This window comes from Python bivittatus, unplaced genomic scaffold, assembly GCF_059951505.1.
Source record: "Python bivittatus isolate LINGU-HERP-01145 unplaced genomic scaffold, Pbiv_v1 ctg000060_np1212, whole genome shotgun sequence".
In the NCBI taxonomy this organism is placed as follows: Eukaryota; Metazoa; Chordata; class Lepidosauria; order Squamata; family Pythonidae; genus Python; species Python bivittatus.
In genome coordinates this window covers 16,199,029-16,211,744 of record NW_028277044.1, presented here as the reverse complement: position 1 = coordinate 16,211,744, position 12,716 = coordinate 16,199,029, and the positions used below count along the sequence as shown (strand labels likewise).

Sequence of the window (12,716 nt, the reverse complement as noted above, 5' to 3'; positions counted from 1 at the left end):
ATGTATTTAATTAAGCAAATTAAAGAATTTAAAATAAACTTAGTTATTTCACCTTTGAAGCAGTATCCAATGATCAGTATTAATATCTTTGTCACTTTCATTGCTTCAGACTTTTCAACAGTATTCATTTGTCACTTTCATTGCTTCAGACTTTTCAACAGTATTCATTTAAATTAATTTACACTCTTGACAGCTAAATTACTTACCAATACTGAGAATGTTGAAGCAAAATCCCTGATGGATAGATTTGTTAACCAACTGATCTGGTAAACTATCAAAACCAACATGGCCAGACAAGAATAAGGATCGACAATTCTGCTGAAGTGAAACAGTAAAAAATATTGAGGTATAAGACTGCAATACAATATCTATGATACTAGTAAAGATTGCCAAATGTAAACATAATACTCTACATATTAACAGTTTTCATAATATGCCATTTGGTTTAATTTTTTCAACCAAATAAAAATCACAGTTAATCTGCCAACAGAGTTTAAAAACCTACATGACTGTTACTAATCTGCTGCACAGCTACTACAGAATATTCTTTCTTTATCACCCCAAGGTATTTACTGAAAGAGTAATCATTTCCAGTTCTTGAATAAGTAGTAGCATATACCAACAAGCTCAACAACACTATTCAATGAGAGGCATGTTTAGATTCCTATCATTCTATTCTCTCTTTTTTTGTGTCAGTTCTTCTCCTTAACCCTTTCATTATTTCCATCCTTTAGCCCCCTTTTTGTTTAAACCACTTCTTTTTATTAATCCCTTCAGAAGCTTCCTGCTCCCTTCTCTTTCCTCCTCCTTCCTTCTTGTAATCCTGTGCATCCTTTTTGGTGCTTATATTACCAAATCATCTGGCCTTTCACTTGCAGAGCTTTAACTTCAATATAGGTACAACATCTGGCTGCAGGGAACACCAAACCAAAAAAAAAAGAAAAAAAATTAATGTCCTCCCCCCCACCCCCCAAATTGGGCTATTCCACACATTATGTTCCCTATGGAATACACTGCTGATTCTCTCAGCAAACTTAATATATGGACACAACACAAGTTTGCATCTGGAAAAATTGACTGGGCCATTTTTTCACAACCGCTGTTATAATACCCATATGCATATATGATGATGTCTAGCTATTAAGCATTTATAAGGGTCCCAAAATACTGATTGATAACTAGTACTGATTGCCACAGACACCAGCTATCCAAAGTATTCTGACACTCTACAAGAGATTTTGGAGAAACAGAACAGACATAGAATCTAGCACTGCTTCGATTTTCCTTAAAACTGAGGATAAGCTGAAAAAAGCCACCTTTTCCATCTCTTAATCATGTGTACATACTGAGAATTTAAGGAAGGCCAGGGACTCTTCTTCTGCTGGACTTCAGAAACGACAAGCCTTATGAATTCTGCTTGCAGTTTCTCTAATGTCTAGTGCTCAGGAGTTACTGAGCCATTTCATTCCCTAAAGTGTCAACAGATATAGAGAACTTCAGGAACTTCTGGTGTTTTGTTTCCCATGATCAGCACTGTGAAAAACGTCTTAGTTCTGAGACATCTTTATTTATTTATTCATACAACTTATATGTTGCTCCAGTTCTAGAGACTCTGAGCAGCTTGTAATATTAATGTCAGAGGAAGATTTTTTAAAATAATATTTTATTGAGATTTTAAAGATACATATTTAAAAGTTAGAAATGAAAAGGAAAATTTGAAATACAACATATAAAGAAAAGGAAAAGAAAAAGTGAGGTAAAGTAAAAGAAAAAAAGATATGAAAAATAGATAACTTCCAATCTATCTCTGGTCTTAGAAATAATAAGGCTATCATAAGTGCTAGTTTTTAATACATTAAATAGGAATAATTCTTTGTCTAAACATATCCCATTACATTTATAATCTAATCTTCAAATCCCCATGTAAGCTTCACCCCACCTGCATTTTGCAAATAGTCCAATCAGAGGAAGATATTCTTGACAGCTTAAATCCAAATTCTGAAATATACTCTTCTGGTCATTCCTTAATATAGCCAAAATTACTAAGAAATATCACAAGTATTATGATATTTGTTATGATCTTTAATATTTAAAATATTAAAATGTCTTCATTAAGCTACCCATGACAATGTCTCCTAATAAATCTGAGACATGTACACCACTTGAGAACAGGTTGCTTTTCTATAATTGTGTATCTTCAAGTGGTTTTCGTTGCATTCATATACATGGATATTGCATCTGTGCAGAGGCCTCATTGGGAATATTCCATAGCTGAGGAAATTTGGAGCAGGAACTCCGTCTTACTGCAGATGCCTAAGATAGTGCTCCCTTTCTCCCTGCATTCTGAAGGACTGACACAGCAGTCATATCAATAGGAGTACTTAGCAAAGTAGGCACATGAGAGGGGAAAGAGAATGGGGCTGCGTGAATGCACACATGAGTGTTCCAGAAATCATAGTTACAAGTAAGCTTCCTGCTCCTCTTTGTTGTAGTCGTTGTGCATCTCACCTATCGGTAAGTAGCAAGCTTACTTTAGGGCAGCAGGCAGATGCCCAAGTAAGTGAGAACTGATGATAACACTGCTCTGTCAAAGGAAGCATCTTTCTATACCCAAACATCTATCAATAAAGCCATGCTAGTATCTGATTGGCCAGATCAGAGTACAATATAACCTTGTACAGTTTGAGAAGTGCAGTCCTATGAAACATAGTCATAGAAACTGGAACTGTTCTGGTGAAATGGCTTTAGACAGCACTTGGCAGCAAAAGATTTGTCAATATCTTCTCTGAATAGCAACTATTCCCACCTAGAGAAATGTTGTGGCCTCTTTGGGGCCAGAATAAACAAGTAATTGTTCAGAATGCCCTACAAATATCCAAAGAATACAAAGAATGCTCTGATAATGTAGATGGTAAGGGAGAGGGGACGAACTTCTATAATGCCATGATAAATTTGCAGGCATTTAAGCTGCCTTGGACTCTGTTGTTTCTATTCAATGGAATGGAATGGAACTGAATGAAAAAGAATAGAACAGAACAGAATAGAATATAGAATAGCATTACTCACTTTTCCTGCATCATGATTATCTGCTGGTGGAGTCAAGGGTCCTCTCATTCCAATATCAGGTTGATAGTACTAAAATAGTAAATAAAATAATTTTGTAACAGTCAGATTAAAGTAATTTGAAAGAGAAATAATTCTGGTCATAACTGTAAAACTGCAGAGATTCAGGGAAATGACCTTGAGAGAAATGGCAAGAACCATTACACAAAGAGGGCTGAAATATTCCTTAAGTCCTGGGAAACAAGATAGTATTTGGAAAAGAGTCAGGCAGGATATAAGAGAGAGGAAAGATAAACACAATCAGACTTGCAAGGTACTGCTATTATAGCCAATCTCAACAAGGTATATTTTTAGTCTTCCTATAGAACTGGTCAACTTTGAAGGGCTGACATAAACATATTAAAAGGGGATACTTTTTCAGTTAATTACAAGTATTTTAATCAAATACTCTGATTAATTAAGCACTATATTTGTAGAAAACATTATAATATGGATAGGCAACTCATGGTTCTGGAAACCAGTCTGTGGACAGACACTTCTCCTGGCGCTCAATAGATTTCTTGCTTATCTAATTATTAAAAATAATTAAAATGACATTTAAATAAGGTAGCATGCTTCAAGAAAAAAGCACCAGCCTCTAGTACCATGTCTATTTCCATAAATGCTTCTGAAACTACTTAACTACTGTTACTAAGTAAAAATGGTGGATGGCTACAGTCCAGCACCATATTTGGAAATGTGCCCACTTGTCCTGAAAAATAGCAAAGGTAAGCTGAGATGAAAGTAACCTCCTAGGGAACAACCTCATCAGTATGTGATTTGTGAGTAGACATGCCGCCCACAGTAATGGTTTTATTCCAACATGTTCTTAAAATTCCAATGTTCCAACCAGCACCCCGCTTCAACGTTATATACACTTTCATAAAAACAACAGTAAAGAAGCATCGTTATATATACTTCCCTCGGAATAAACCAACTGAACAAACTGGATTTACTTCTAGGTAGACACACTTAAGATTCCACCACAGTTCTTTCAGAGACAGTATTCAGCATGAAGATGACTAATGACTGTTCTACAGAAAAATAATGTAACTTTTTAATATGTAGTATCAACATTTGACTCTGAGACGTTTACTAGTTTTACATTTCTAATTCACTAATCCTATGCATTAATAGTTGCAACATAAATTACTCGTATATTTTATGTAATGTGGTGTGTTAAAAACTTCAATTTAGAAATAAACCTACCAAAATAATACCACTGACATTATCTTAAAAGGCAAAGACCAAGATTTAAACAGAGGTGACTGGCATTTTACTTTAGCTATGAATCCACCTTAAGAGTAAGCTAACTTAATGATATAATACAAGTTCCATGACCTAAACCTGCCACTACACAATAAAGAACAAGGGGAAAAACTGTTTGCATGTCACAGAATCTAAGTACTAATAAAGCAGGTCCTGAATAGTAATAGAAGTGGAGACTTTGAACCTGTTGCTAAAATACAACTCCTTGCAGCTCTAGCCAGCATGTTCTAAGGCTAAAATCACCATCAGTGTTAATTCAACAACTGGAAGATCACTGGTTGTCCACTCCTGTCCTTGGTCCAGGAAGGTCCATAAAACTTTGAAGAGTTTTATGTATAGCTAGGGTACAGCTTTAAGATTTGTATTTTTTTAAAGAAAATATTTTGTCTTTATGCCTTTTTGTTTAAAATATATTAACTGGACATTCTTATAGTATCTAGGTATCACTGAATTTGAACTATTGATTTTTTTTTCGTATCTAATATTTTTTCCCCTTTGAAGTTGCCCTATTAGAGGCTGTCAGCTGGCAATAGGCAGGGTAAAAGCCAGACAGAGATGGTACACCATTTCTCTTCCTCCCCAACATATTTAAAACGGATTGTTCATATGGGACCTTTTGAATTCCATTGAAACTTACCAGCTGCATTTTCCTGCCTAAGGTTTAAGACTGAGATCTGGCTTATTATACCTGATCAGAAAGATTATGAATCCAAAAAAAGAGTTAAACATTATTCTGTACAATTAACCATCAAGGGATAGCAATCAACAACCACTATACTAGGAAGTCCGTGATTTCATAATGCAATATTAATACATGAATACTAGGTATTAAGATTCTTGGTATTATGATACTTTAAAAGTTACATAATGGACTCCAGATGGCAGCTCATTACTGTTTTTCCTTTCTGTGAGAAACTCAAAGAGAAACTCAGATTGGTAAAAAAAAACAACTCCTGCATATTTGATACAATGATACAATAAATATTTTACCAATCTGGAAATCATTTATTTTGATTATTATCTTATTTGCATTATTGGGGTTTATTGTCCTGCAACCAGCTTTGTTTTGTCTGCATTTTATAAGGTTAAACTTTTATATTTTCTTCTTTTTCATGGAATTTATAAGACTTCTTTATAACCTCAAGAGGGAGCTCCAACATAAAGGAAGTCTATTCTAGCTTTTCAACTTTGAAATGAAACTTAAGACATTTAGACCGTAGAAAATGCTTGAACTTTTAGTATAAGGATTAATAATGACAGGATTTTTAAAAGTTTCTTTGAAGAGTTTTATGTATAGCTAGGGTACAGCTTTAAGATTTGTATTTTTTTAAAGAAAATATTTTGTCTTTATGCCTTTTTGTTTAAAATATATTAATTGGACATTCTTATAGTATCTAGGTATCACTGAATTTGAACTATTGATTTTTTTTTCGTATCTAATATTTTACTTTTAACTGTATAATGGGTTCCAATGCTATTTAATGAGAAGAAATTCTGGGCATAACATCACTTTTTATATCTCTGTAATGAGATGATACAGAAAGGAGGAGACATTAAAAAACAGAAGAGGCCCCACATACTGATTCATCTGTTACTTTATAACAACCTGCTCACACGCAAACTGAGCACAATGGAAGATAATGGATAATAGAAAATAAAATCAACAAATAATTCAACAAAAATAACAAGATATGGAAGTCAAATTGGATCCTTTTAAGGCTTATTTTTGTGATAAATACTACAAATTCATAGCCAAATTAGAACACCAGGATAAAGAAATTAAAGATCTGAAGACAAGAACGTCAGGAGTTGTATTCAGTTCAGAAAACCCAAAAGACAGAGTTAAAGAAGTTGGAAGCTAAATTGGAAATAGCTGAAGCAGAACCTTGTAAAGTTCGGAAGAATATCTGAGGATTTCAAAAAAGAACATACAGAAAAGAGAAATAAAAAACGTACTCAAAACTTATCTTGGCTTAGTTGTAGATGAAACTTTGGAAATTCAAGATATCTATAGAATAAATTTATGGACAGCACGAAGAAGAAAATTACCATGTGATATACTTGTAAAATTCACATATCTCAAGATTGCATGATGGAGCAATGGGTTAAATTCTGTTCAAGATTATATCAAAAACCGACATCTGGTCCAGAAAAATCTGAAGAATATTTGAATACAGTGCTACTTATGAAATTTACAGATCAACAAAAGGAGGTACTTAATAAACCTACAACAAAAGATGAAACTTAAGAATCAATTTTAAAAAACTGAAACTAAGAACTTAGGACCTGATGGTATATCTACAATATACTAGAAGACTTTTCAAGAAATTTTGGTCAAAGCATTAATCTAGGTAATGAATGAGATTTAACAACATGAAGAAGCTTCATCTCTCTGATCTACAAGAAAAGAAATGATCCAACTCATAAAAAGTCATATAGACCTATTTCTTTATTGAATGTAGACTACAAGCTTTTTACTGCAATACTTGAAAAGAGAATTATTTTTTAATTGAATCGATACATCCTGACCAGTTTGATTTCTTCAAATAAGCAGTATCCTGTAGCTTTAAAAGAGCTGCAAAAACAAGGGGGAGTACTGAGAGACTTGACTGAATTTGAAAACCTTATAACAAAAGTTAAGCAGAGACATCACCTTGCCGACAAAGATCCGCATAGTCAAAGCTATGGTTTTTCCAGTAGTAATGTATGGCTGTGAGAGCTGGACCATAAAGAAGGCTGAGCGCCGAAGAATTGATGCCTTTGAACTGTGGTGCTGGAGAAGACTCTTGAGAGTCCCCTGGACTGCTAGGAGGTCAAACCAGTCAATCTTAAAGGAAATCAACCCTGATTGCTCATTGGAAGGATCGATAATGAAGCTCAAGCTCAGATACTTTGGTCACCTAATGCGAAGAGAGGAGTCTTTGGAAAAGACCCTGATGCTGGGAAAGATTGAAGGCAAAAGGAGAAGAGGACGGCAGAGGATGAGATGGTTAGATAGCATCACTGAAGCAATGAGCATGAAACTGAGCAAACTCAGGGAGGCAGTGAAGGACAGGAAGGCCTGGCGCAATATGGTTCATGGGTCACGAAGAGTCGGACACGACTTAACGACTGAACAACAACAAATAACAAAAGTCTGGAGCACTTGCTAGGCCTTATTTTTAAATCACTGATAACTATAGCTCAGAAACTGAACAAGTTAAAGACTGTATGATTAATGGAGGAAAAATTTAGATACAATAATTGATATATAACAATAAGAAATTCATACTGAATATTATACTTAGAGAAAATTGGTATAAGATGCTTTACTGCTAGTATATTATTTCAGTACTAAAATGGCCAGCTCATTCTCTAAAAATTATTAAAATGTAACAACCAGTTTAGAATATTTTTCTATATTTTGTAGCAATGTTGTAAAGTTCAACAATTATGGAAAGTGATTTAAATAGATTGAAGCACATTTTAAAAGCTGAATCCTTTCCAATCTATTTTTTATTTATTTATATATATATCAAAGTTGTCACTCCCCATCTCGTTGAACAACTCTAATATTATTAGAACTTACATTCCCACAAAGTATACTGAATTAGCTTTGTACATGGTATCTTCTGCCAGGATACTCTACACTTCCTATTGGGTAATAGGAATAAAATGGGTAATTAAACTCTGGGAATATGCCTCAATGTTGAACACAACTTGTATTTCAAAAGTAAGTCTGACAAAGAGTTTAATTAGGTTGGAAAACCATTTTTAAATTATAATTCTACGTAGGGGTTGGTACCACATCTGAAATTTGGGTTTCTCTTAACATAAGGTCTGCAATTACCTGGGTGGAAATTACAGTAATTCTTAATATCAGTGCTGATATTAATTTATACTGTGCTGATTATTGCTGTTGATATTCATATATTACTTGGATCTTAACAGTGATTGTAGTTTTAAAATTATACAGCACATTCAATTATTTAAAACTAAACAATGGAACACCGAATTTTTAAACTTAATTCATGATGCTTGAAAATTCCCTGTTCATCCACTTTGCACCTTATTTTTCCTTTTTTTTCTTTTTCTCCATCTTTTTTCTTTTTCTTTTCTAAAAAATGATTAACTTCTTAAATTATATTTTTATTAAACAATGAAAACACAGTAAAAGCAACAATTTTGTATTACCTCTTGTAGAAAAATGCAATTGGCCATTTGGTTTAAAAAAAAAACAACTCAGCCCTAAAAAACTACATTTGGCAAGAGTAAATCACTAGAATGAACATATAATTGAATATGCATTTTTAAACAGGATGCGAATTGTCTCAGTGAAACTATTTTTCACAACATTGCTGCAAACAGCATATCAGAAATACCAAGCCAATTATTTCTCTGTGTCCCTGAATCTTTGCCAAAGAACATACTTGTAGATGCAAGTTTTAATCAGGAAGCTAAGTGACTCAAGTGTCTGAGATACGGAAATCTTTTGAAGGACTTGAACATCTAAATAACTTTGCTATAAATCATTTATATTGGTATCATGAATTTAAATACTAGTATCTTTTAATTACTTTTTTCTCTTAAATCTTCACAAATCTTCACCTGAAGAAGACATTATCCTTACAGAATGCATTCTTCATCTATCATATGCACTTCAAAAGTTAGCAATACACAATAGACAACAATAACCAAGGCTAACACTTTATCATCTAGAGTGCTATATAGTAGTCAAAATATACTCATTTGTTGCTTGTGCAACAAGTACACTCACAACTATACTGCCAAAGCACAATTTGGACCCAGACTTAGAAAAATAAAAGGCTATAGATCCTAGAAGGTGTATCATTCACTGTTTTCAAACTGACAATCTATCTCATAATAGAATGGGGACAGTAAATGAATCAGATTCAAATCTATGCAAAGGAAATCTGTGTATAAATTCTATAAAATCTCATAACATTCCAAATATAACAAAACTTAAATTTTGACATATTACTATTTAATAGACGATACTATCCTGTTTTTTCACAGTAAAAGATACACACTTTTCATATAATCCTATACATGTGTATTTTATGAACTAAGACTGTAAGATCAATTATGCAGTATTTTCTGTTCTCATCTGTTCTTTTCTTACAAGAGAAATGTACTTGAGAAATAAAAAAAATAACAGGCATCCACTGAAGTCAGTTTCACTCAAAGTCACAGCATCCAAATAAACATAAGCAGACAAGTTTTCATGCCATGTTCTCCTTTTCCCCTCTCCTCCAGTAGGAGATGAGCAACTTTGAACAACTCTGTAAAAACCCAGCAAGCTTGCCAGTTTGTACAAATACAATCCAGTATATCATAATAGTAAACATAGCTTATGGAAAACTGCAACTTGGAGCACCATTTTCTCCCTTTGTATGTGAAGGGGGAAATCACAATCATGCAACTGAAGTCTCATCCCCATGTTTTTATGACGCTGGCAAAATTTCAAAGATTTTCAAATGGTTAAAACAAAGACTTCTTGGTATATATTTCTAATATTTCCCTAGAAAGTGTTATTGTTATTTGTCTACTGCATTCATATGTAGTTTTAGGATTGTTCATAACTGGGCAGAAAATTGCCATAGGCTTTTATATACTTTTAAATGTATGAGCTACCTTATGCTCCTCTTATAAATGAAGTAAAATATGAGAGTTTTTAAATAATACATATAAATAGGATTTGTCCAGAATAGAGGCTAATTATTACACTAAAACATGCAATAATTCAAAACATTACTGCCCTTTTTCCTCATTATTCCATGATAGCAACAGCCTATGAATAACTTTTCACTTCTTTAGTATGTAATTCATTTCATAACTTCAGACAAGGAAACCCATAATTTGCATAGCTATATTATCTTATGGAAAAAAAGGCTGTGCTAAGTAGATTCAAAAAAGTAATGATGAAAATATGGGTGTTGCTTTATTTGTTGTAAGGGAAGAGTGCTGATTTACCAGCATAAAGGATGCTTGATTACAGAATAGTGCTGGGTGTGGAGGAAAATCCTTGACAAGCTAAATGCTTACAAAGGCACAGAAAATTATTCAAAGGCTGTATTTAATGACAGCAACCTGACATCAATTAATATATTGTGAATGGAAAATGGCTTATGCTACTGAGGCAATTCAGATACATGTATGCGTGCGCGTGTATTATATATATCACACACACATACAGACATACACACATATCTGAATTGCCTCAGTAGCATAAGCCAGTTTACATTCATATATACATACATACAGCTGAATTACATTGGTAGCATAAAGCTACTGACAGTGCAAAGCTGTTCACATTGACTCAAAAGTAAATTTTATTGAGTTCAATGGAACTGTCTCCCAAGCAAATTATTATTGGACGGCAGCAACAATATAGTTGGTTAATTTGTAAATTTAATATTAAGTTGAATGTGTGCGTGAAAGTTGATCATTTCCGTACTCAATGAACTTCCAAACAACTAATGAAGAAGGAACTCTTTTTAGTTGTAATACTTCAGACTGGAGGTAGGCACAAATGTGGCTGAATGTTGTAATACACACACAGCAACACAACTTTCCAGCACATAATAGAATTAGATCCATGCATGTGTGAGGGAGATGAGTTCTGATCTACTCTTCTTCCTAGCACCTTGTTTCCTATATATATAGTTTTTTATATAGAAATATTCAACTTGAATTGCTAGAACTCAAAAAAGAGGCTCCAGGAAAAAAAATCTTACAAGGCAAGAGTTCTATAGAAAAGTTAAAAGATGAGTATTCAGGCAGTTTCTCAGGGAGAAAAGATAAAATAAGGAGAAGTGTTCTTTGAAGAACTAATAACAGATGGGATGCCTGGGAATTTGTAACAGCAGTGTATGGAAATACTAAAGTAAAGGTACAGGAGAAACATTAAAGTATTTAATAGAAGCCAATGAATAACAGGGGCATAGATGGCACACTAGGTTTAATCCAGTAAACTGATGCCACAGTAAATCTGTTAGCAGTCTTTAATGTCTTACAAAAGTCATTTGAGAAAAACTTGCTAGAGCAGATGCTGACATGCATGTACGTTCTTTAGAAAACAAGCAACAAATCTATATAGGTCTATTTTTTACATAAGGTTGCATACTTTTAACATTAAAGGCCCTCCTGAACGAAGCTCAACTTCTAATGAGTTACACAAACACTGTCCACAAAGTTTTCTGCCAACAGTATGGAAGTGGTTTCAGAATGCTTTTCTGACTTTCCAGTCTACACTATAGTTCAGGAAATCTCCCATCCAAGTGCTAATCAACTCCAATCCTACTTAGTTTCTAAGCCAGGCACAGCCAGCCATATGCCACCATCAGCTGAGAACTCCACCTATATTTGAAAGTAAATCCTCTGAACTCTCAGAAGCTCATGCAGTCTCCTGATTAGGGACACTGGACTAGAATGAGGGAAAGTCAAGTTCAACTCCATACCCAGACATGAAAAGTCAAGGGAACTGACTCCAGGCCAGTCTCTCTCTCTCAGGTCAACCTACCTCATAAGGTACAATACCTCAAGTTCCTGGAAGAAAGGGGAAATATAAATCCAACTAATAATAATGTCTATAATATAAAAAATTCTCTAAGCAAGCACTCACTGGCCTTGGGGCCACAAAAATTTCTAGAGGTTGGTGCTTTTGGATTTCAGCAAAGCAGCCTTTCTGTCACAAAGCTGTAAGCGAAGGGGGAAGCTGGCAATCTGGGTCCCACAGAGCTGCCCTTCTGGATAATTTATGCCCGATCCTGTACCCAGTAACACGACCCTGCCCGCCGAAATCACTGGGGTGAGACGCCTCTCGAGGACTGCAACTTCCTCTTTACCAGAAGTAACCCCGGGGAGTCCAATGGGATTTTCTAACCACAAAGCATGCACGGGGCCGCAGCCCGAGAGGGACCGTTGCCGCCGGGTCAAGGCCGGCTCTCCCTCTGCCCTCATCCCGGGGCGCGCGCGGGACTTACCAGCTGCCGAGCCACATCGGAAGAAGCCATGACATGAGGGGAGGGGTCACCGCGCGCCAAAGACAATAGGGAGGGAGGGAGGGAGTCAGCGCCGAACTTCCAACTCCAATCCCAACAGCTGGAATGTAACTGGTGGTGATGAGAGGCCGCGTGAAAAGAAGGGCGGGACCAAGGCCTAGCCAATCCCGTTTCGACGGGAGAAGATGCTGCACAAACCGCAAACAAACGTACGGAGAGGAGGGGAACGAGCTGCGCTACCGTCCACGGGGAGAGCGATCTTAATATGGGAGGGCACCGCGAGGGCGTGGCCTCGGGCGAGCGCCTCTACCTTCCTTTCTCAGCAGGGAGCTTCGTTAGAGC

General features: G+C 35.3%; 1 protein-coding gene across 3 annotated transcripts in view; it reads right to left on the bottom strand.

The window, feature by feature from the left end:
* Positions 1–12,708, bottom strand: part of SEPTIN10 (septin 10) — a 50,676-nt gene extending 37,968 nt beyond the window's left edge. The window contains exons 1-3 of one of the 3 annotated variants that reach the window (XM_088136557.1): positions 12,357–12,708; positions 3,067–3,135; positions 207–318 (exon numbers count right to left, since the gene is read on the bottom strand). In XM_088136557.1, coding sequence (XP_087992683.1) covers positions 207–318; positions 3,067–3,135; positions 12,357–12,386 — 211 coding nt within the window. In that variant the 5' untranslated portion in view covers positions 12,387–12,708. The remainder of the gene's footprint in view (positions 1–206; positions 319–3,066; positions 3,136–12,356) is intronic. The other 2 variants (XM_088136558.1, XM_007426640.4) reach the window with 2 other exon arrangements.
* Between the last annotated feature and the right edge of the window lie 8 nt (positions 12,709–12,716).